Source organism: Podarcis vaucheri (genome assembly GCF_965113315.1).
Source record: "Podarcis vaucheri genome assembly, chromosome: 4".
Lineage (NCBI taxonomy): Eukaryota > Metazoa > Chordata > Lepidosauria > Squamata > Lacertidae > Podarcis > Podarcis vaucheri.
This window is the reverse complement of record NC_138762.1, coordinates 29,608,230-29,630,145: the sequence shown is the minus strand read 5'-3', so window position 1 is coordinate 29,630,145 and position 21,916 is coordinate 29,608,230. Positions and strand designations below refer to the sequence as shown.

The following is a 21,916-nucleotide window of genomic DNA, read 5'->3' as shown; positions in this document are numbered from 1 at the left end:
TCTCCCCCACTCTAGAAAGGCCAATTGGGTACTTCCTCAGCACAAAGCATTCAGGTGAGGTGGCTGGGACAGCACCTGCACAGCTACTGTGGTTTGCTGTGACACTTAAGACGCACTCTTTAATATATACAGCACTCTACCCCCTTGTGATTCCTAGCCCCTGGCATTCAGAGGCATACTGCCTTAAATATTGGAGGTGATAATTCACTGAAGATTTGGATAGTTAAAGTAAATTCAAGCATGAGGGCCATTCCCAACAGTAGTCAAGATAATACAATCATTCTAGCATTACTTGAGAGTTGCTAATAGTTGTCAGATGCTTCTGCACTACCCATTTATTTAGCTGAAACAAAACATGTCTCTCCCATATTCGTCTCCACAACCACATAAGGTGCTGCAACCTTCCAACAGTTTGACTTCACACTTCTCCATTGTCTCCCGAGATGGACAGATGCCAACAACCAACAGCTTCTTTAAAGCAGGTGTGTGGAACCTGTGGTCCTTTAGATGTTGTTGAACTACCAAGTCTCCTCAGCCCTAGTAAGTATGGCCAATCATCAGGGTTGATTGCATTCTAGCAACAACACAAGAGCCACATGTTAGCCTCTCCTGCTTTAAACAAAAGGGAGTGAAATATATGTGAATATCTTGTATAGGTTAGCCACCAGGAGTCAGGAGTTTCTTTTTGGCTCTTTTCTTGTTTAAGAGAGTAAAGTTTTTGTCCAGTTTCCTCTTTGGTGTGCTCATAAACCTCCCCTGAAAATAAATAGGAGTATAAATGGGAGCACTTTTGTTCTATTTTCTTATGAAGACTTGACTTCATGCCTTTGATTTTTAGCACTACAGTGGTACCCCGCAAGACGAATGCCTCGCTCAACGAAAAACGCGCAAGACGAAAGGTTTTCTGATTTTTTAGCCGCTTCGCAAGACAAATTTTCCTATGGGCCTTTCTCGCAAAACGAATTTTTTTTTTGAGTTTTTCCCCACAGGCTCCCTCTAAACTTCAGCGGAGCGGGGCGGGCTGGGAGGGAATCCCTTGGCCCCCCGCCGGACTTCCCGAAGCTCTTTTGAAGTCCGGCGGGGGTCCAAGGGATTCCCTCACCGCCGCCCGCCTTTAGAAGCGCTCGGGGAAAGCAGCGCGCTTCGCTGCTTTGCCCAGAGTGCTTTTAAATGCGGGCGGCTGGGAGGGAATCCCTTGGACCCCCGCCGGACTTCCCGCAGCTCTTTTGAAGTCCGGTGGGGGGAGAAGGGCTTTTCTTCCCACCGCCAGCCTTCAGAACAGCCTTCTGAAGGCTGGCGGTGGGAAGAAAAGCCCTTCTCCCCCCGCCTGCCTACAGAAGAGGTTCGAGGAAAGAGGCGAAGGAGCGCTGCCCCTTCACCTCTGTCCCCGGAGCTTGCCGTTCTCCCCCGGCCTGCCTTCAGAAGAGGTTCGGGGACAGACTGTCCCCGGACCTGGTCTGAAGGCAGTCTCCATAGGAACGCATTAATTGATTTTCAATGCATTCCTATGGGAAACCATGCTTCGCAAGACAAAAAACTCGCAAGAAGAAAAAACTCGTGGAACGAATTAATTTCGTCTTGCGAGGCACCACTGTATCTAGTTTTCGTGTGGGCACTGATTATATGGGATGTGGCTTCTGAGCACTCCTGACTAGGCCCACTCCATAGATGCAGGTGTGTATGACATGGCATTTGAAAGAGCCTATATGCACGCTCTCCCTTATCCATTAGGCCAGGTGTGGAGAACTTTGGCCCACTAGATGTGGCTTAACTACAACTCCCATCAGCCCCTGCCAGCACAGCCCACGGCTAGGGATAAAGGGGGCTGTAGTTCATCAACTTCTGGAGGGCCAAAGGCTCCCCACTCCTGGATTTCGGCCTGGCTCTAAAGCGAGCCTTTTTGGTCCTCTGTGCAGAAGCAACTGCTGTTTAATCTTTTCATGACTTGGGCTGCAGTCCTACACCTGCGTGCTTGAAAGCGAGCACTATTGCACGAAATGGTTGCTTGCGAGTAGAGCTGCAGATGACCGCAAGTGCTCATGGTTTTGAGTTTCGAAACATGGGTATTTTAGTCGTAATCGCAACTTCCTTCCTCAGCATGCGAGGGCACTTATTATTGGGACAAAACACTCCTCCGGGGGAATGCGAGGCGCCCGCAAACAGCGCAGCAAAGAGAGCCGCTGCATCTCGCACGTGCCGGCAGCGAACACTTCTCGCTGCAGGAAAACATTTCCTATCTCTGCAGAGGAGGGCAAGCGCTGCCAGGGGGCCTCAAACCCATGCTCCAAAAAAAGCAAAGCAAAACAAAGCGCGGTGCATTATAAGGTTGCATTTCTGTCCTCGCCAATGCCATAGCACACAGAAGCACGCCTTGAGGTAAAGAAAGAAGAAGAAAAGGGCGGGGGCAGGGCAGCCTTGTAGGAGAAACCGGAGTCGCGCCGTTTGTGGCTCACGCAGTTCTGCCAGAGGGCCCCGCTTCCCGCTTTGGGGAATTGAACCTTGACTCGACGCGGCTGCTCCCTCGGGGGTGGAGGGAGGCCTGTGAGCGGATCTCGGCTGCTCCAGGCGCCGAGGAGGGGAGCGAGCCCGCGCGGCGCTCTGCCCCTTTGCCCCTGGACGCGCCCGCCTTAGCGGGGAGGAGAGAGCGGACTCCGCCCACGCCCGTCACGAGGAGCCATGTAAACAGTGTCGCTTCGCAGGCTCCCCGAGGAGGAGGCGGCGGCTGTTGCCTTTCCTCCGCTATGGAGGATAGCCTGGCCCGCGCCTTCGGAGGCCTGAGCCTCCGCCAGCCCCCCGCGCAAGGCAAGGGCCCCCCTCGCAGGAGGCGCCGCTTCAGCAAAAGCCTCTACTTGCTGCGAGGCCTGCCCGGCTCCGGGAAAAGTACTCTGGCCAGGTAAAAAAACCCACCCTTCTCTTTTCGAAGGAGAGAGGACTCCTTCAGCTCTCGAGTCGTAAAACGACGGAGACGAAGTCTTGAGCGGGAAAACCGCGCTTTCTCACCTCGAAGCTTTGTGAGGGAGGGTAGGCAGGTTGCTCAGCAGGCGCTCTGGACATGCTCAGCGGCTCTTGAACCTGCGACCCTCCAGATGTGTGGAGGATTCTGTGAAAAGCGGGCAAAGCTGGTGGAGGGCCTGGGGTCCACCTCTGGTTTTCTTGGCGTTCAAGAAGGGTTCTGGGATAAAGAAGCCCTGGGTTCAGCAAAGCCCTGCGTGCTCCATGTTGATGGAAAGAGGGGTGGGGTCAACTTTATTTTTTTTCTAGTAGGATGGCTCCTGTGGTCGACATTAGATAGGCGTATTTCCTTGTCACTGTACCACCATGCATAGCTGTCAACTTTCAGATTTGAAAATAAGGGGTCAGCAGCCTCACCTGTCCTGGGGACAGTCTACGGGATATCTAACAACCCATGATAGCAGTGGGAAATGGCGTTGAAATAAGGGAATTTCCCGCAAAAAAAAGGGAAGGTTGACAGCTATGCCACCATGCTGGGAAAAAGCTTTGTCTCTGGGGGTTCTGATTGCTGCTGCACGATTGTTCAAGGTACAGGAGCACGTCTGAAACAAGTTGGGGCTGTTCATGGTAGGTCAAGACAGAGCTCCAAGATAGCTCAGGGAAACAAGAAGAGAATTGGTGGGGTGGTGGCTGCTACTGCTGCTTCACAGCTGTCGCTGCCTCTCTTTTTCTGAGCTGCAGCAGTTTTGTTTTCTTAATTGGTTATCAGTCCCTACCACCAGTGTAACCTTGAGTGATAAGAGCAATTGCCAGTAATAAAATATATTTTCTTTTTGTAAACATATATTAGGTATATTTCCCTGTTTCGACATGAATATTTACCGACGGGAATTTCCCAATCCTCATAGGGCCTTGGTTCAGCTTGATTCTGAGAAAATCAAACAAGATACTTTGGAAGGCAGTCAACATTGCACTGAAAGCACACACACAAAAATATCGCTTTGATTTTAATGACTCTGGATTTTGCCCTCGGTTACCATTTTCTTATGATTAACGGAAGTGGAAAGAACTGTTTTGATCACTTTAAGGAAAACAGCTAACACCTTTGTTTTCTTTGTGATGTCCCACATTTTTAATACAGAATTTGAGTGGAGTCAACATCAGAAACCTATAATCAGTATGCAGTACTGTAATATATTTCCTGATGGCTTAAACTAATATAAACATTTTCCAGCACAGGTAGCTTTCACCAGGGTTCCCTGATTTGTGGCACACCAGCTGCCTCCCCCAACCAAGTATTGTGGCCTCCCAAGCCAGCAGCAAAAGCAGGAAGCAAATTTATTGAACTCTTAGGAGAGCCTGTTCTACATCACTTTTGGGCTATATGTGGCTTGGTGGGTCACAAACCTCATACTGGATGAAATGAAACAAGACACCAAAGACTAACAGCAGGTTTTGCAACTTTTGTAACTTGCACGTCACTAAAGGTAAAGTGAGTTGAACTGGAGTATAATGGTGAGATTCAAATTACTCTTCGTTTCCAAGCACAGGTGTTATGTTGTCTTCGAAGAGCATATAGTTACTATCAAAGGCACAGCTCCTGATTTTCTGCATGAAACTGCTTGGAAATGGCTTGTTTTTAATTTCATTGGCTTTCAAAATGTGCTTCTGGCAAGCCAGTCATGGAAACATTGGCTCTGGTTTCACATCTCACTGATTTTAGGAAGTGCAAAAAAATATCACTATTAGTATGACATGGTTCTGGTTCAACAGACCTGAAGAGTTCATACTGAAGGCATGCTGACTGAAAAGTGAAGGGTGAAGGAAGAGTTAAGCACTTTCCCTTTGCCTCACTCACCCCTTGGATATTTAGTCTTCAGGATAAAGGAAGCACAATTTATAGCAAGTGTGAAGAGAAGCATCTGGTCAATGAGGACAGTATTTTAAAAAATGCACCTGAGAGTTGCACAAAGTCCACAGTAGTATGCATTTTATAAGCAAAGCATATATATTAAACAGTTGGGAGCATAGAGATAAATGTGACCTGACAGTTCATTTCAGCTTGCTGGCCTCTCTCTTTACTTTTTTGATAAATTGAGGCCTGCCTCTGCCATTGCTCAACAAGATAAGGAATTGAGAAATGAAAGTTTGCAGTTAGACTCTTTTTTTTCTAGATCACTTTTGGCTTAACTCACTTTGTGAAAGGATTCTTTTATTGTGCTGAGATATTGCAGATGATACCTTGACATTCCACCTCCAGACATCAAGGCTCCATTGCTGCAGCTTCACCTTTTTCAACAAATCTTTCCCATGAGAAGTCTGACATATTCTGTTGTCCTTTACTGTCAAGAGGAAACTTTATGCTAGGGATGGATGGATGGCATTTGTTGATAGTATCTTATAAGAGTATAGACAAGTTGAGTCTGGATTGAACAGATGCTGCTTCATCCATATCTAAGTGAGGCTAAGTCCAACTGCTATAAACTGGTTAAGTGGGTGGGTCCTTATCATTCACTGTCCTTTAAAAATATTGTTGTGATGTGGGCTGGGGAACCTATGTCCCTCTACTGTTGAACTACAACTCCCACCGTTCCTGACCAGTGGCTGTGGCTAATGGGCACTGGAGTTCAACAACAGCTGGAGGGCTAGTGTTTCCTTATTGATGATATAGAGCTTCCCTACCAGTCACACCCACCTGCACTGGATTTTGCATAGTTTGCTATAAAAGGCAGACTCGAGGACTGCTATCCTGCCCTGAAAGGCTGTGGTCTGCATCCACTGCGCCTAGACGATTGCTCCTTTGCTGTTATAATAGCTCCTCCTCCCCAGGGCAGTATTGGATTAGGAGCAGGAAGACTGAGATTCAAATCCCCATTGAGCCACAAAGCCTTGGGTCAGCCACTATCTCTTAGCCTAACTTACCTCTCACAGGATGGTTGTGATGATAAATTGGGTTTCACGGTGGGGAGGAGAGAAACACGTATGTTACTTTACAGTCTGAAAAAACTTGGGACCAGGATACATTACAGATCAACCCCCTTGATACAGACCACACCAACCTTTAAGATCTTCCAAGGGGGCCATGCCTCTAAGCATATTGCCACTTGGTGACAACATGGAAGCTGGCAATTTCCATGGTAGCGGCAGCTCCCTGGAATGCCCTGGAAATTTCACTGAACGTTGTGTTTTTATTTTTATGCAAACTGCTTAAAGGTGGTTTTTATTTTATTGTATTAAGTGGTATTAATAAATATTTTCTCCTGCAGTAAATGGGGGGAGGGGTTAATTTGCTGGTAATTCAACCCTTGCTCGAATGGTGCTTTATTTTCATTTGACGATTCTTCTAAAAGTGCACGGGGAACATTTGGGCCCCAATTAAATTGAAGGGTGGTGTTGGTTAGAAAATGAAAAACTTCATTTCTAATAGTTTTACTAATCCGTATGAAGTTTTGACCTTTCCTTACAATTGTTTGGTCTCAACAGGCAACTGAAACGTGAATTTCCCAGTGCAGTTGTTCTGAGCACTGATGACTACTTCTCTGCAGAGGATGGCACATATGTGTTTGATCCTGATGCTCTAGAAGATGCACATAGATGGAACCAAAAGAGAGGCAAGTACAGCCCTTCCAATAAGAATAAGAATTTATTATTTATACCCCGCCCATATGGCTGGGTTTCCCCAGCCACTCTGGGTGGCTTCCAACAAAATATTAAAATACAATAGTCTATTAAACATTAAAAGCTTCCCTAAACAGGGCTGCCTTAAGATGTCTTCTTAAAGTCTGGTAGTTGTTTTTCTCTTTGACATCTGGTGGGAGGGCGTTCCACAGGGTGGGTGCCATTACCGAGAAGGCCCTCTGCCTAGTTCCCTGTAACCTCCTACTTTTGTGTGTTAGGTTTTGCTTCCTATCTACACCTTGTACTCTTCAGCAGTTTTCTTCTACAAAAAGTTACAGCAGAAGAGAGCCTTGCTGTAAGAGAATGTCTTATTTGTCGCACCGGCGCTATTCATTTTGATCAGAATGGCTTCCAGAGTTGATCAAAACATCAATTACTAGTAGTAAGAAGTGAATGATTCTATGGAGAAAACAATGAGATGCTAGTTAGGGGCTAATGTTTGAGTCTCTAGTACGGACATGTGGAAAAAATGCATTATAAAAATTCCTAGCAAAGGAATGAATTGTACAATATATGCTCTATAATCAGTTGGCATTGCTTCCGCTGTCAGATATCTAAAGGCAGATTTGTATGCCCTGATAATAAACTTTTAATACTAAAAATATAAGCATGACCACTGCAATTAAATAACAAGAATAACAATAACAACAATAATAACTTGTTTTCACATTTTATTTCTAACTTTGTTGTATCTTTCTCTTGGGTTTGAACAGATTGGTTAAGGTTGTGTCAGTCATAGTTTCAGCGGTTCTGATGTTAAATGAAAACATGGATAACTGAAGATTTTCTGGACTAATTGCAGCACTCCAAGAAGGCAGGAGGGGAGCAAGCATGGCACATGCCTTCACAAGGGTTCTGTATATCTTGTCCCAATAAGCTGAAATAGGTACATTGAAACTGGGCCGTTGTGTGGATTTGCTCACAGCTCCCATGTAAAGATAACTACGTGAAGGAGAAATTTGTTTTCAAAAGTTTTGTGTGAGAGTCCACATTTCCATTGTATCTCTGATTTTGAATTTTGTATATGACTGAGCACACGTTCTCCATAACGGTTAGTGCAGTGTCTCCTCTGGACGGCACCAGATTTATTATGGAGCCTAGCTATTGCTAGCCACCTTCGACCACCTCTCAGATGCCAGGTCTGCTGAAGGCACAAATCTTTCCCAGCTTTTACAGCAGCCTGAATTCTTTTATCCAAGACCAGTGTTTCCTTCCCTTTATATCCCTTGCTTGCAGTGTCTAGTATATTCCTGCCTGACATTAATATGGGTGGAAATCAACAGACTGAAACTAAAGCACATTATGGACTATATCCTGTGTCTTCAGAAACACTTCCTCATTACATTCAGCACATCAGTACTTGTTTGTGACACAGTGAATCCCCAAAGGCTCGATTCAGAACATCTGTGTAGGTAACAGGATGATTTCACTGATTGTCTGGTCTTTTAAAACATTTATATTGTTATGTTACAGCACGTAAAGCCATGAAGAATGGGAAATCCCCAGTTATTATTGATAATACCAACGTCCACGCTTGGGAAATGAAGCCATATGTGATAATGGTAGGGGAAACTGACCTGTTGTCATTCTTAATATTTAGCCATGGGTTCCAAAAATGAGCAGGTAATCCTGCTATTTGCTATCAAGAAAGGCGGGAAAATGGCAAGAACTTCTAATGTGCTTAAGATTTTTTTCAAACATTACTTTTCTTTCACAGATTTTGCCCAAGCCCTGGAACATTTTTTTGTGCCACAACTAGATTGCTTTCTGCCCCCTCTTGCTCCCTTCTTCTTTGGGTTCCGTTTAGTCCAGGCATGTACAAAATCCATTTTGGGGTTTTAATCCAGCCCGCCGGTCGGTTTAATCCGGCCTCTGTGGCAGTCTATCTCCTGGGTTAAAATCCTAAAAAAACTCAATAACTTCAATCCTAGAAAAAGGTCAGCTACTTCGGTTGGCCCTCAGGCATGTTCACTTCATCAAATCTGGCCCTCTTTGAAAAAAGTTTGGGCACCCCTGGTAGTCATTGTGTTTTCCTTTCAAGGTTAGGTCACTTAACATTATCTGACTCTTAGAAACCACTAATGGGCGTAATCTTTTGCACAATATGTGGCTGGATGTGCCAGTAAAATGCTGATCTTCCATATGGTCTGGTTTCTGTGCCTCAGTGAGCATAGACCATGCAGTCTGTGTGATCAGCTTTCTGATCTTGCATATGAAACTACCTTTAGCAGAACCAAACCACTGGTTAATCATATTATTGGTTCTGACTGGTGAAAGCTTTCCAAGATACAGCCAGTTGCCCAAGAACCAGTTAACTAGACATGCCAGGGATCTTTTGCAGGCCAAGCATGTTCTGTGCCTAGGGGCTATGGGACAGCACCCTTCAAGTCAGAAAGAGTGTCACTTTCTTTAATCTATATTATATGATTCTTCTTTTCTGAACTGAGCATACTCTGTAACTCTTAGGTTGCAGGGGGGGACATGAGTACCTTTCCTCCAGATTGCACTGTTGTTGCTGGGATCCTACTTCTCAAACTGCAGTTAGTGTACACTTGCCTCCAGCTAACATCTGGAGATGGTTTGGTGACTGTGCTGGGAACCTGGTAGGATAGTGCCTATCACTCATAATGAGATGTGCTTTCTGCCCCTGCGTCTGTATAACTTTTGGTATATTTTTGCTGTAGTTCAAAATCACTTGAAAAAAATCACCTTGGAATCTGACTCTAGAATTAGGTCAGTCTGCTAATTTCCCTTTCTTTGTGTGTGGTTAATATAACTTTGACAGCTTCTAAATTATTAATGAAGCAACTATTTCAGCATCCATAGCTCATCACCTGTGTTAAGAGCACATAATTTGCTGTACTATTGCATGGCTTTGCTGTTTTTCTTGAGAAGGAATGTTTGTCAGAAGTGGCAATATATGATAGTGTTGTAAACTGTTGAAATCTTGTTTTCTAACTTACCTTGGCAACCTTTATGTTTAGAGATCTTATGGAATTAAAAGAGGTAAATTATTTTGAACTGTGGGACAGCACAAAATTTTGAGATTTACTGACATGACAAATATGGTATTAATAGTGTGGCCATGTTGTACTGAACTACAGTCTCACTAGAGTTTACGGCTAATTATACAGTCATACCTCGGGTTCAAGTAGCTTTGGGATAAGTATTTTCGGGTTGCGCACTGCGGTGACCCGGAAGTAACGGAGCGCCTTACTTCCGGGTTTCACCGCTCGCGCATGCGCAGACCTGCAAAATGACGTCACGCATGCGCGGAAGTGGCAAATCGCAACCCGCAGACATGGGTTGCATTCGCTTCTGGATGTGAATGGAGCTCCGGAACGGATCCCGTTTGCATCCAGAGGTAGCACTGTATATGCTTTATTATACTTTATTTTTATACTTTGTTATGTTGTCATATGTAAATCATGAAAGGTAGCTTTTTATTGTGACTTGATTACAAATTCAGTACTCTCTCACATCAGGCACTTGAACACAGCTATGAAGTTCTTTTTCGAGAGCCAGATACACACTGGAAATTCAATGTTCGGGAACTAACCAGGTACAGTTTTTTGGCTTGTTTTTAGCTGCTATGAGAATACAAGTGATACCTGCAACAAAACATTGCACTATAGCATAACCTCTAACAGGAGCTCACCTGTTCAGAATGCCAGCTAGCCATGCCCTCTTGCAGAATATTCCATTCTACCCCTAGATCTGTTCTGCTTTTTCATCTGATGCACCTTTCATTGCTGTGCACCATGGTCAGTCCTTACTGGACTGTTTGGGGTTTTTTGCCTCCTTGGAATTTTTTTAAAGTTCTTCTGCAAAACTTTGGGGTCTGTGGAGCATGCAGATACCTCTGAAGGTGAAGTGATTTCTCCTTTTTGAGGGTCTGTGGCTGGAAAGTCAGTTGCCACGGAGAGAGTTAAGTCAAGAAGGACTTTATTTTATGATCGCAAAAGGTGGGAGTACTATTTATCGTCTTCTCAAAGATAGGAAGAATTCTAAACAGCCAACCATGACATTGCATGGGGTATATAACCTTTTATGGCATATTACATACACTAACCACCTTTCGGACATGCGTACTGTATTGCAGTCAGGCAGTCTTCAGCATGCTCCCTGCATGATCAACGAGTGGATAGTTGCTCATATATCATTTCTTATCTATCACTTCCCCAGCAATAACTCAATCCCCCCTTTATTCTTTTCCTTGTAAAGCTAGATAGTTTTACACAGCCATCCTGTAACACAAACCACTTCCTTTTCTTGTCATTCTCTTCCTTTATTGACAATCTGCAATTCAAGCAAACAGGGCAATTCTCAATGAGGGATTTTATTTTTTCCTTCATTAATAAAAAATTCCCTTTAGCTCCCTCTTGTACGTCTGTGGCACTATTTTGGCTTTCCTTTTGTCAGGACTAATCATCTGTGATAGCTAGTAGATGGATGAGTGGGACCTGCAGCAATGTGTTACAGTGTGGAGGGCTCCACCCTGCGCTATAATCGGTACTGCGCTCCCCATTTTCTCTTTTGCTATTAGAGGGAATAGTTCCCCTTAACCTCTTAGGTCTCACATCCACAATGCTGTTCCAAACCATGAACACACATTAATGGATTAATTTGTGAACTAGGTTGTCATGAAAATGGAAAGAGCAGTTCACATGATTGCTGGTATTCACATGCTGTTTGGATATGTAGCTAACTAAATATACTTACATATATGTTTACATTTATTCCATAGACGGAATGGCCATGGTGTTCCACGAGAGACAATACAGAGGATGAAGGAGCAATATGAACATGATGTTACCTTTCATGATGTGCTTCATTCAGAAGAACCAGCCAGACATTTCAGTAGATCCTATGGTGTTTACGATACTGGTTATTCCCATGTGAACTCAACATTCCCCAACAGAAGAGCTAACAGCAACTCCAGAAATGAAAGATCATTTAGTAGGAGAAATGATTTCTACCCGGTATATTAGAGTTTTTAATCAAGTTGTATAAAATTTTGTTTTATACCTTCAGGAATTCTGTACTTAAAATATTTGTATTTTTCTATTGGGCTAGATTTAGTTCTTAAATCTCCATATATTCTTTTGGAGGTTAAAGACCCTGTTTTAATATTCTTCTGATGCAGATTATATTTCTTCACTCATGTTTACACCTGGCTTTATACACACACACACAGTTTTGACAGAATGACTCACGCTTAGGAGTGTAAACATAATGAAGAACCCACAGTAATTTTTAGCAGCAACATAGAAAAGGATCTCCATGTCATTGTGCTCATATACTATGGGGGGCAAGGAATTGGCATCCCTGTGCTGATCGAGCTAACAGTGGTGCTATACAATGTTTGGTCCTGGTAAGGATGCACACAAATGATATTTCATATCATTAGTGTGCCATTGCTAATCATAGTATAGTGCAACAGTTAGAACTCTTAATTCCCCTGACTTCCATCAATTGTTCAGTATACAAGGCTGTGGAAATGTAAACAGATTTCCCTCCATAAATATTGACACAATAATTAATTTTACAGTATACAAATTTTAAAATGTTAGTTTCTTCTGTATCTAGGTTTTAAAATTAAGTTATAAATCTGCATTTCACGGGACCACCTTCTTTTCTACATTCCATCTTAATTTAGCTTCATTTTTATGACATTTACCTTCTTTGACACAGCTGCTTCTCTACTTTGCAGTTTACCTCCTTTTTTACATCATGTAGATTTCCTTTCTTGCTGAAACCAATGAGGAGCTTTATTTAGACCCCCATTTGTTGTCATTGCTCACCCTATTTTTTATTATTACGATTCCTGAAACACACACCAAATAGTTTGCAACTGTAGGAACAATTCAGGAACTAATCTTGACAACAGATTAGTTCTTCTGTGCTCCACAGTAAGAGTTGGGTACTCCTCAAATTCCTGTTTGGTAGTAGCATATGCTAAAGGTGAGTAGAGCAAGGAAACCTGCCTAAATTCAGTGGCCATTAGAACTAGAGAGTAACTGAAATGAATGAGAGCAATTGGCACTCTTGTGACTTTTGTTAACGCTCAGTGCTAAGTGTTATTTGTGCCTTTTTGCAGCCTGCTAGTTTAATTTCTCTAGTCGTGCTTTTTCTCTTCATCTAATTGTTTCCGCAGATGAGATACTACTCAGTATATTTGCTTAATCATTCCGTCTAAAAGCTCTTTAAGGGCAGGTACTTATTGAAACTACAGTGGTACCTCGGGTTAAGTACTTAATTTGTTCCGGAGGTCTGTTCTTAACCTGAAACTGTTCTTAACCTGAAGCACCACTTTAGCTAATGGGGCCTTCTGCCGCCGCTGCCCCGCCGGAGCACGATTTCTGTTTTCATCCTGAAGCAAAGTTCTTAACCTGAAGCACTATTTCTGGGTTAGCGGAGTCTGTAACCTGAAGCGTATGTAACCTGAAGCGTATGTAACCCGAGGTACCACTGTAGTAAAGAGTGATGTAAAAATAAGATAGTAGAGTTACAAGCAAGATAACTATCCAATAACTATGTTAACTTCAGATACTTTAAAATTGATTGCTGGCTTAAAAAAAAAAGAACTACTAATCTACTTGCATTCCTACAGGGTGTTTCACTATTAGCCCGATTCAGATGTTTGCCCTCGTCCACTCTAAACAAACATGGGTATGTATGTGCCTCCAAGCTCTGCATCATCTGGACCATATCTTGAGTCCTCCACAAGTTTGAGGGTTGAAGGTATGAAGTGGGGGCCATTCTCCTCCCTTTGCACAATTGCTTCTAAAATTGCATAAGGAATGGAAACTCGGTTCTTCATACCTTTGCCTTCAAACTCACTGAGGCCTGTTAACACAATAAAGGTGACATAGTGGAAGGATTTTTTGGTCAGAGTAGCCTTACTGCCCACCATAGGCTTCTTAACACAAGAGGAGGCAAAACACCCAAATAGGGCTATAACAAACATAAGGTTTGTATGTTTTGGGTATGTTTGGCTTTGAACCATTGTGATTGCTATGCAAAAATAAACAAGGGAATCAAATTATATTGACTGCATGTTTTGAAATGTACACTGGAGTTCTAAAAATATACAATGCCTTCATTAAAGTTAGTTATTGCTGAACTAGTTCCATAACTTTGAATGTGCTTCTACGCAACATGACAGGATTTTTAAAATTTACAGCCATTCTTACTGGATTTTCATAATCTATTCGATAGAGCATACATAATCACACTAAGCTTTATTCTGAATTGAAATGAGTAATACACAGACAAGCCTGTACAAAACACTTATAACATTTACAAAGATTGCTTAAATATTTAAATGTACAGGGGCATTTATAAGTACTTTCCTTTGTCTTTGGGACTTCATCTGCACAGCTAATGGAAGTATTTGTTCCATTTGTCTCCTTTGTAGCAGCCTCTCCTTACAGTCCTGCAATATATCTGTTTTACCAGAATATTGGAATTATTCCTTACTAAAAGGCTGACAGGAAGAGCAGTGGCTATGGAATACACAATTATACCCACCAAATCAACCTGTATCTTCTGGAAAACTACTTACGAGGGCTTGTGTATTTATCATTGCAAGCTCCTCGTCAGCAACAAAATTATTTTCAAGAGGAGAACCAGTCTCATTAGACCCTCTCAGGGCAGATTTTTTATTATAACATGCTGTTCTTTTCAGTGGCTTTTCAAGTTGAGTGCCGGAACTTCGGGGGGGCTGAAATGCCCTTTTCAAAGATGGAGAAATAAATATACAGTTGGTCTTCACTGGTGGTGGGGAAGGTACTCGACTAAGCAGGTCCATTGCTCTTCTTTTCTTACAGTTCTTAGGGGTTTCTTGTAGTTCCGCTGTTGTTTTTGCTGACCCTAGAGATACCGGTGGCTTTGAATCTAGCTTCCCAAGTGACAAAGGACTCTGATGCCATAGTCCACTGCTAGGAGTTGCAATCTAATTAAAAGGGGGGGGGGAGAAAACTAAGCTTAAATTCTGTCAATGACTATTGCCATTCAAAGACATCTGAACTAACCATTACTCCACCACCATCCTTGAGGTATTTGTACTTACTTGAGATGGTTAAATAATGCTGTCTGATATTTAAATTGATTAAACTGGTAAATATAATCATCATAATAGATTAATAAAAACTTACGGAATGTTTATTTCCTGCATCAGATTTCTGAGAAATGGGATCCAAGCCACATTCTTGGGGCAAGTCAAATGTTTGTGCGTCATCTGTTTGTAGCAAATTCATCAGTTTGCATTGTGCATCTTTACCAAAGCAGCTACTATTCTGCAGGACAAAAATATATAGTTTTTACTTTTTAAAAAACCCTTTGCTAGATTTTTAACATAATGAATATGATATGCTATAGATACTCAGGACTACAATATCTCAAGAACCACCTCTCTCAATATAAACAGACACAGACCCTGAGATCATCATGCGAGGACTTCTTCATGTGCCTCTTCCACGAGAGGTCCAGAAGCTGGCAACATGAGAACGGGCCTTTTCTGCAGTGGCTTCACATCTGTGGAATGCTCTCCCTAGGCCTGATTTGTGTGGCACCTTCATTATACATCTTTGGGCCTCAGGCAAAAAACGCTTCTCTTCAACTACACCTTTGGCTGATCAACATACTATGTGCTTTCACATGTGTTTTGGGAGGTGTTTCTGGTTTTGTTCTAATTTTTATTAGGTATTTTGTGTTTTTATTTATTTTTATGTTGTGAACTGCCCTTGAGATCTTCAGGTGAAGGTCAATACACAAAATGAATGAATGAATGACATTTGATCACTTGAGAAAACTGACCCTATACGTATATCGTATGTATAGTTACAGGCAATGCCTATGTCCAGTGCCAAAAATACTGGTGTTCACATTTTGTTGTTTATATAAGCAGCAGATTGGACTGGAGACCAAATCATGCAGACCTCTTCTCCTTGTACAGAATGAACACATGACTAGTGCATGAACAGGTCTTGCATCTTTGGCCTGCAGCTTCGCGCATTTCACTACATGGGTGCTTTGGGAAAGCTGGACATCTTGTATGGACAAAAACCCTTATCAAAAAATATATGTTTTGGCGACTACTGCTAATACTGCCCTAGAAATAGTGTAATGCCTTTTATGAAGTTGATAGCTTATTTGGAGGGTGCAGCTGGCATCCTACTTCTGGACAGAGGCTTGTGGTCAGGAACACATTACAGCTGTTCCAAGCTATTAACTGAGTTTCTATAGCAAATGTCCTTTAATTAGGGCAACTAGAGAAACAGCTTTCACAAAATACTGAATTGTCTTCCATTGGAGACTAGACAAGTCAAAACATTAAATGCTAATTTAGTATGTCTTTTGTTGCAACCAGCCTTTACCATTTGATATACCATGTGTATAAGGTAACATAATTCGCCCGCCCCATGCCTTCAGTGCATTGGATAGGTGAGATCAACGTACCTCTACAGTATTTCTCAGTTCATTAAAAAATTCTTGGAGATGACTTTCTTTTGGATTTGAGGAGAATGCAGAAAGGTCTCCAGCCAGTAATGTGGGGATGTCTGATCTAAATTCAGGTCGCCACTGAAGGTTGATTGCAGAGATCAACGTAGAAGGAATAATTATGTCATCAATAGCAAGCTGCTTAAGGTCTGTATAGATCTGGACTGCTATGAAATGATGATTCTCATCTGACAGATACACCAGTGTAGAGAAACCTATGTTAGAAATGAAACATAAAATTTTAACTTCACTTTTAAAATTAAAAATACTAACCCTTAAAAAGTTTACATTTAACTCGTAACAAAGCCCAAAAGATGATTCTGGGGAACTTGAATATAATAGCTTATATACTTTGAACATTGTATCGGGGAAAGCCTGTAGCCTACTAGAATGAATGCATTAAGCAAGGTGTATCTGACCAGCAGTGTTTCAAGACACAGTACAAGAATCAGGTGAGCTAATTAAAATGCATTAAATAATTGGAAATTTAAAAACCGATTTTAAGCAGTTTCTCCTAATGTAGTTCACAGAGGATTGCACAAAGTCTTCCCATTTGTGCAAGAACTTCTACTTGTGCAATGGAACCTCTTCTCCATCATCTCTCCTTGTGTGTCCCTGTGCCCCCCAAATCTGCTCCAGAGCATTGGGGAGAAGCGGAAGTCCTTGTGCAAACAGAACAGCCCTTATTTCCTAAACATACTAACTGGTTCTTTTAACTTTTAAAACATTGTTTCCAACTAAACAGAACTTTTCAAACTGCTTAGGAACATAATCAAAAGCAATTTGTTGTTCAACTTACGAGTTTTTTGTGCTACAGAATTAGATCCACATTGACCCAAGCAACTCAGTACAGAAATAACTGATTTCTATTTGCCTTTCTCTGCTCATAAAGGTAAAAGGACCCCTGACCATTAGGTCCAGTCGTGACCGACTCTGTGGTTGCGGCGCTCATCTCATCTTTATTGGCAGAGGGAGCCGGCATACAGCTTCCGGGTCATGTGGCCAGCATGACTAAGCCCCTTCTGGCAAACCAGAGCTGCGCATGGAAACGCCATTTGCAAGGAGGTTAATTAAGATGATAAGTACCTAGAGTTTTCTAGAAATTGCTCATAGTTGCTGGGCAGAACAATGTTTATGGATTATAATTTAAAAATAAAAGCATAGTCATACATTTTCAGAATTTGAGAACCGAAAGAATAGCAGATTTCAAGTAGTAACAGGCATAAAAATGAAAGTACAAGATCATCCAAGTGGGGTCACTAAATTATCCTGATGAAATACAGGTTGGTGCTTTCTGGATCTTTGTATGTGTGTTGACTTGCCAATGCTTGGGTCTGATAGGAACTCCAGAATACATAACCTATTGTATTGTATGTAATGCCTGACCTGAAAAGCCAGATATTTTTCTCTGGTTTCGGTTCATGATTTCATTTTGAGATTAGATGTTTTGGCTTTAACAAGTCATTTAGGTATGCTTATAAACAGGATTCTAAAACCATACTACAATTGAAATGTAAAACAGTAAATCTGATTTCAGTAAAATTCCAATTTTAAAAATTCTTTACAAACCCTAATAAGGATTCAGACTGGTAACTTAAATAGGATTCTTTTTAACTCATTATAAATCAGTGCACTAGTCTTAATATACCTGTTCCTTTTCTTAGAGAAACTATATATCCCACCAAATCCACTTCCGAACAGGTAGGATAGAAAGATGGTTCCAACAGCTTGCTGAATCTCAGGCACTCTCTTGGCCTGTAAACTTGTGACAGGGTTTCTTGAGACACCTAAAGAATTTTGAACAATGACATTATAATTCATTTATTATAAATGTTGCTTAAATTTTTAGGTTAATTCACAATGACAGGCCATAACACTTACTGGCAACTGCAGATACTGAGTTTTCTTGGTAGCTGTTAACTGTATATTGGCAGTCTCCAACTTCCCTTTGGATTGGGATGCAGATAATTGGAAGACTCTATACCGACCTCCTTCCCTTAGGAGGGTAAAAATGTCTGATGATGGGCGCCAGATATTCAATACTACTAAAGATGTAAAATTAAACAATATGTTACCCTTCAGCAAGATGGACCACCCAAAGAAGACATGCAGGACCCATGTTGGGTCTTAGTAATCACAACATCCTTTTCTAAATGCTCACAGACTGACTGTTGAATTATCTGTTCTAGGACCTTTGCTGGTATTGATGTCAAGCTCACTGGTCAGTAGTTACCTGGATCTTCCTTTCCCCCCTTTTTGAAGATGGGGACAACATTTGCCCGCCTCCAGTCTGTAGGGACCTCACCTGTTCTCCAAGAATTCTCAAAGAAAATAGACAAAGGCTCTGAAGTTACATCCACAAATTCCCTTAGTACCCTAGAATGCAGCTAATCAGGCCCTGGAGACTTGAATTCATTTAAAGTAGCTAGGTGTTCCCTTTCTACCTCTTTTCCTATCTTGGGCTGCAGCTCCCTCCTTACATAATTTAATCTGTTATCAGCAGGTTGGGCATCACTTTCCTTTTGGGTGAAGCAGAGGCAAAGTAGGTGTTGAGTAGTTCTGCCTTTTTCTCTGTCACCCAATAGCATTTCTCCGTGTTCCCCATGCAGAGGACCTACCACTTGCTTGTTCTTCCTCTTACTTTGGACATAGCTGAAGAAATTTCTAACCTCTCTTGCAAGCCTGAGCTCATTCTGACTTTCCCACTGCAACTGTTGGCTACTTGGGTATACTCCTCCTTTGTGATTTACCCTTTCTTCCATTTCTTATACATGCCCTTCTTAAATCTCAACTAATCTGGAAGCTGCTTATGCAACCACACTGGTTTCCTTAGATGCCTTCCATTTTTCTTTCTTGTTGGTATTGTCTGCATTTGGGCCTACAAAATTTCTCCTTTTAGAAACTCCCATCCTTCTTGGAGTCCCTTCTCATTGAGTATTTCTGACCATGGGATCACTCCCAGGAGCTCCTTCAGCTTTTTGAAACTGGCCTTCTTAAAGTCTGAGTGCCTGTCCAACTACACTCAGTTTTCCCTTGCCCCTGTATCCTGAAACCCAGGAGAACATGATCACTTCCTCCCAAGTTTCTGAGCACTTCATCAATCATTTTCCTCCCTATTGGTGAGGACTAGGTCTAAAATGGATGACCCCCTTGTTGGTTCTTCCACCTTCTGGGAAATGAAATTGTCAGCGATGCAATGGAGGAATTTGTCAGACCTTACACTCATGGCAGAGTTTGAGTCCCAACAGATATCGGGGAAGCTGAAGTCCCCCATGATTACTATTTCTCTCCTTTTTGAAAGTTTGGTAATTGGCTCTAGTAAGGCATCATCCAAGTCTTCATACAGTGAATTCAGATAATCATGCAGTGTGAATAATGTAATGTTTAAATCACGAGGATCTCTGGCCTTACTAACCTTTTCCTCTTTCTCCTTTTCTGTAATCCACAATTCGTAACTTGAGTACGGCGGTTACATCCCTTCTGCAGGAACTGTTTTCCTCCTCAGCAGAATCCACCGCCTTCCTGAATTCGGCTTCTATCTGTGCTTGCTTTTTATCATTTACCATCTGTCTGTGACTGTTCAAGGCCTTTAACTGCTCCTCACTGAAATAACTCTAAAATCACAACAATAACATGGCTTTGTCCATTAGCAAATACAGGCAGGGGAGCAGGGGGGATGCAAGTCTCGGTTCTATAAACAAAATTTATTGTTATTATTATACTGAAACGTATTTACAAATATGAAAAGGAAGTTTCCATCACAGCCACTGAATTTCGACAAACTGCCCCTCACATTTAAAAGAAGCAAAACAAGTGATACTTGAGCTTTTTGCTTTCTGGTGTAATATCAAAAGAGTGGTCAGTGCTTCCCCAACAACTAGAACTACACACACTACAAACCCACAGTTCTGTAAACTGGCTCTTATTTTCTTACTTTATAGTTCAGTCAAAATAATACCTTCATTTTATCTTACAAAGTGTTCTGTAAACATCTCAAGTTTCATTTCAGATTCTGCTCAGCTCCCTGCTCACATTCCTGTCCTTCCATCATGCAATCAAACTCCAGAACAGCATATGGGCAGAGATGTAATCTAAGCACTAACATTCATATCTATGCTATCTATAACGTATTTTCAAATATCCATTTCCACATGCACCCCAAATTATTCTACATTCAAGTTTACATTTACATAAACTGATCAGCTCTAGAACTCAGTCATAATTTAATGTGAAGAACTTTGTAAGTTGATATAAGAGTAGAAATAATGTTAAGTTATTTGAAACATTCTTACTTCCAGGTAAGCTGGATCAGCAGCGTTAAGAACTGCCTCGTAAAGTTCTGCCCCATCTTGCAGAGAGCGAATCTGTTGCCTGGTTAACGTGCGGGATCGCAGTACTCTTTTGCCGCCATCTAGTTTTTTAAAAGTTTGCATGAGTTTATAACCACCAGAAAACAACGATAAAGAATAATACTAAAGACTCCATTAAAGGTACTAAGATTGACTGGCATTTTATTTTGAAATGATCAATTACCACCCTGAATATTTAGCCCAGGTATGTTTACAAATTCTGGAATGTGTTTAGTCTGAGTGACAAGCCTCCAACACGAAGACATCCCTGGCAAAAGGATGAAACCATTAAAAGCAGTCTGGTGAACCATTGCAATCATGATGGGACACAGAAGCGGTGACAACAGTCTGTAAGGTAGGTTGAACCTAAGCATATTTATAGTTCAAATGCTACTTTTGAATTGTTTCCAGAGAATAAAAAGTAGCACTAATTTTATTTTATTTTTTATTGATGTCTTCCCTACCATACTTGTAAGAGACCTATATTTGTTAAGAACCAGATCATGAGAGCTCTATGATCTAATCTGCTGTCTTTCAAAAATTTTGACTGGAGCAGCAGTGCAAGGGGCAGTGGGTGCTTAGGACCATTTCCCCTGCTCTTTGCTGGATCTAAAAAAGCGCCACAAAGCTGCTACAGTGGTACCTCGGGTTACATACACTTCAGGTTACAGACTCCGCTAACCCAGAAATAGTACCTCGGGTTAAGAACTTTGCTTCAGGATGAGAACAAAAATTGTGCTCCGGCGGCGTGGCAGCAGCAGGAGGCCCCATTAGCTAAAGTGGTGCTTCAGGTTAAGAACAGTTTCAGGTTAAGAACAGACCTCTGGAACAAATTAAGTACTTAACCCGAGGTACCACTGTATTGGGACGTGGGTGGCACTGTGGGTTAAACCACAGAGCCTGGGACTTGCCGATCAGAAGGTCAGCGGTTTGAATCCCTGCGACGGGGTGAGCTCCCGTTGCTCGGTCCCAGCTCCTGCCAACCTAGCAGTTCAAAAGCACGTCAAAGTGCAAGTAGATAAATAGGTACCACTCCAGCAGGAAGGTAAACGGCGTTTCCGTGTGCTGCTCTGGTTCACCAGAAGCGGCTTAGTCATGCTGGCCACATGACCTGGAAGTTGTACGCCGTCTCCCTCGGCCAATAAAGCGAGATGAACGCCGCAACCCCAGAGTCGGCCACGACTGGACCTAATGGTCAGGGTTCCCTTTACCTTTACCACTTTATTAGCACAACTGCAGCAATAAAATAAAATAATGCTGTAGACAGATGTCTGTGGTTTTTTTCTGCTTCAGGGCTAGCAGGTGGGGAGGAAACAATTTCAGTCCAGAAAATGCACAGTGTGAGGAACTTCTGAGCCTGGCCCATTCCTGCTGTTATTCTCAATTTGTCCCTCCTCTAATCTACAGTGCCCCTTGCCCTTGGTTGTACTCAT

The 21,916-nt window shown here is 42.2% G+C and overlaps 2 protein-coding genes across 3 annotated transcripts in view; one reads left to right on the top strand and one right to left on the bottom strand.

Annotated features, from left to right (window-relative positions):
- Positions 1-1,720: 1,720 nt before the first annotated feature.
- N4BP2L1 (NEDD4 binding protein 2 like 1) lies at positions 1,721-13,678 on the top strand. 2 transcript variants are annotated; one of them, XR_014219477.1, is made up of 6 exons: positions 1,721-2,376; positions 6,436-6,563; positions 8,104-8,192; positions 9,315-9,363; positions 10,116-10,192; positions 11,378-11,461. XR_014219477.1 is itself a non-coding variant. In XM_082221617.1 (5 exons), exons 1-5 carry the CDS (start codon positions 2,742-2,744, stop codon positions 11,619-11,621), a joined length of 690 nt encoding a protein of 229 aa, XP_082077743.1. In that variant the 5' UTR covers positions 2,650-2,741; the 3' UTR covers positions 11,622-13,678. The 2 variants fall into 2 exon arrangements, 1 of the variants encoding a protein (XP_082077743.1); XM_082221617.1 differs by lacking the exons at positions 1,721-2,376; positions 9,315-9,363 and adding an exon at positions 2,650-2,893 and having other exon boundaries at positions 11,378-13,678.
- A 181-nt stretch (positions 13,679-13,859) lies between these two features.
- The window catches only part of BRCA2 (BRCA2 DNA repair associated), a 30,578-nt gene continuing 22,521 nt past the window's right edge, over positions 13,860-21,916 (bottom strand). The window contains exons 19-25 of the mRNA XM_082221618.1: positions 20,427-20,545; positions 19,550-19,748; positions 18,016-18,179; positions 17,783-17,921; positions 16,093-16,349; positions 14,790-14,930; positions 13,860-14,587 (exon numbers count right to left, since the gene is read on the bottom strand). Coding sequence (XP_082077744.1) covers positions 14,168-14,587; positions 14,790-14,930; positions 16,093-16,349; positions 17,783-17,921; positions 18,016-18,179; positions 19,550-19,748; positions 20,427-20,545 — 1,439 coding nt within the window. The 3' untranslated portion in view covers positions 13,860-14,167. The remainder of the gene's footprint in view (positions 14,588-14,789; positions 14,931-16,092; positions 16,350-17,782; positions 17,922-18,015; positions 18,180-19,549; positions 19,749-20,426; positions 20,546-21,916) is intronic.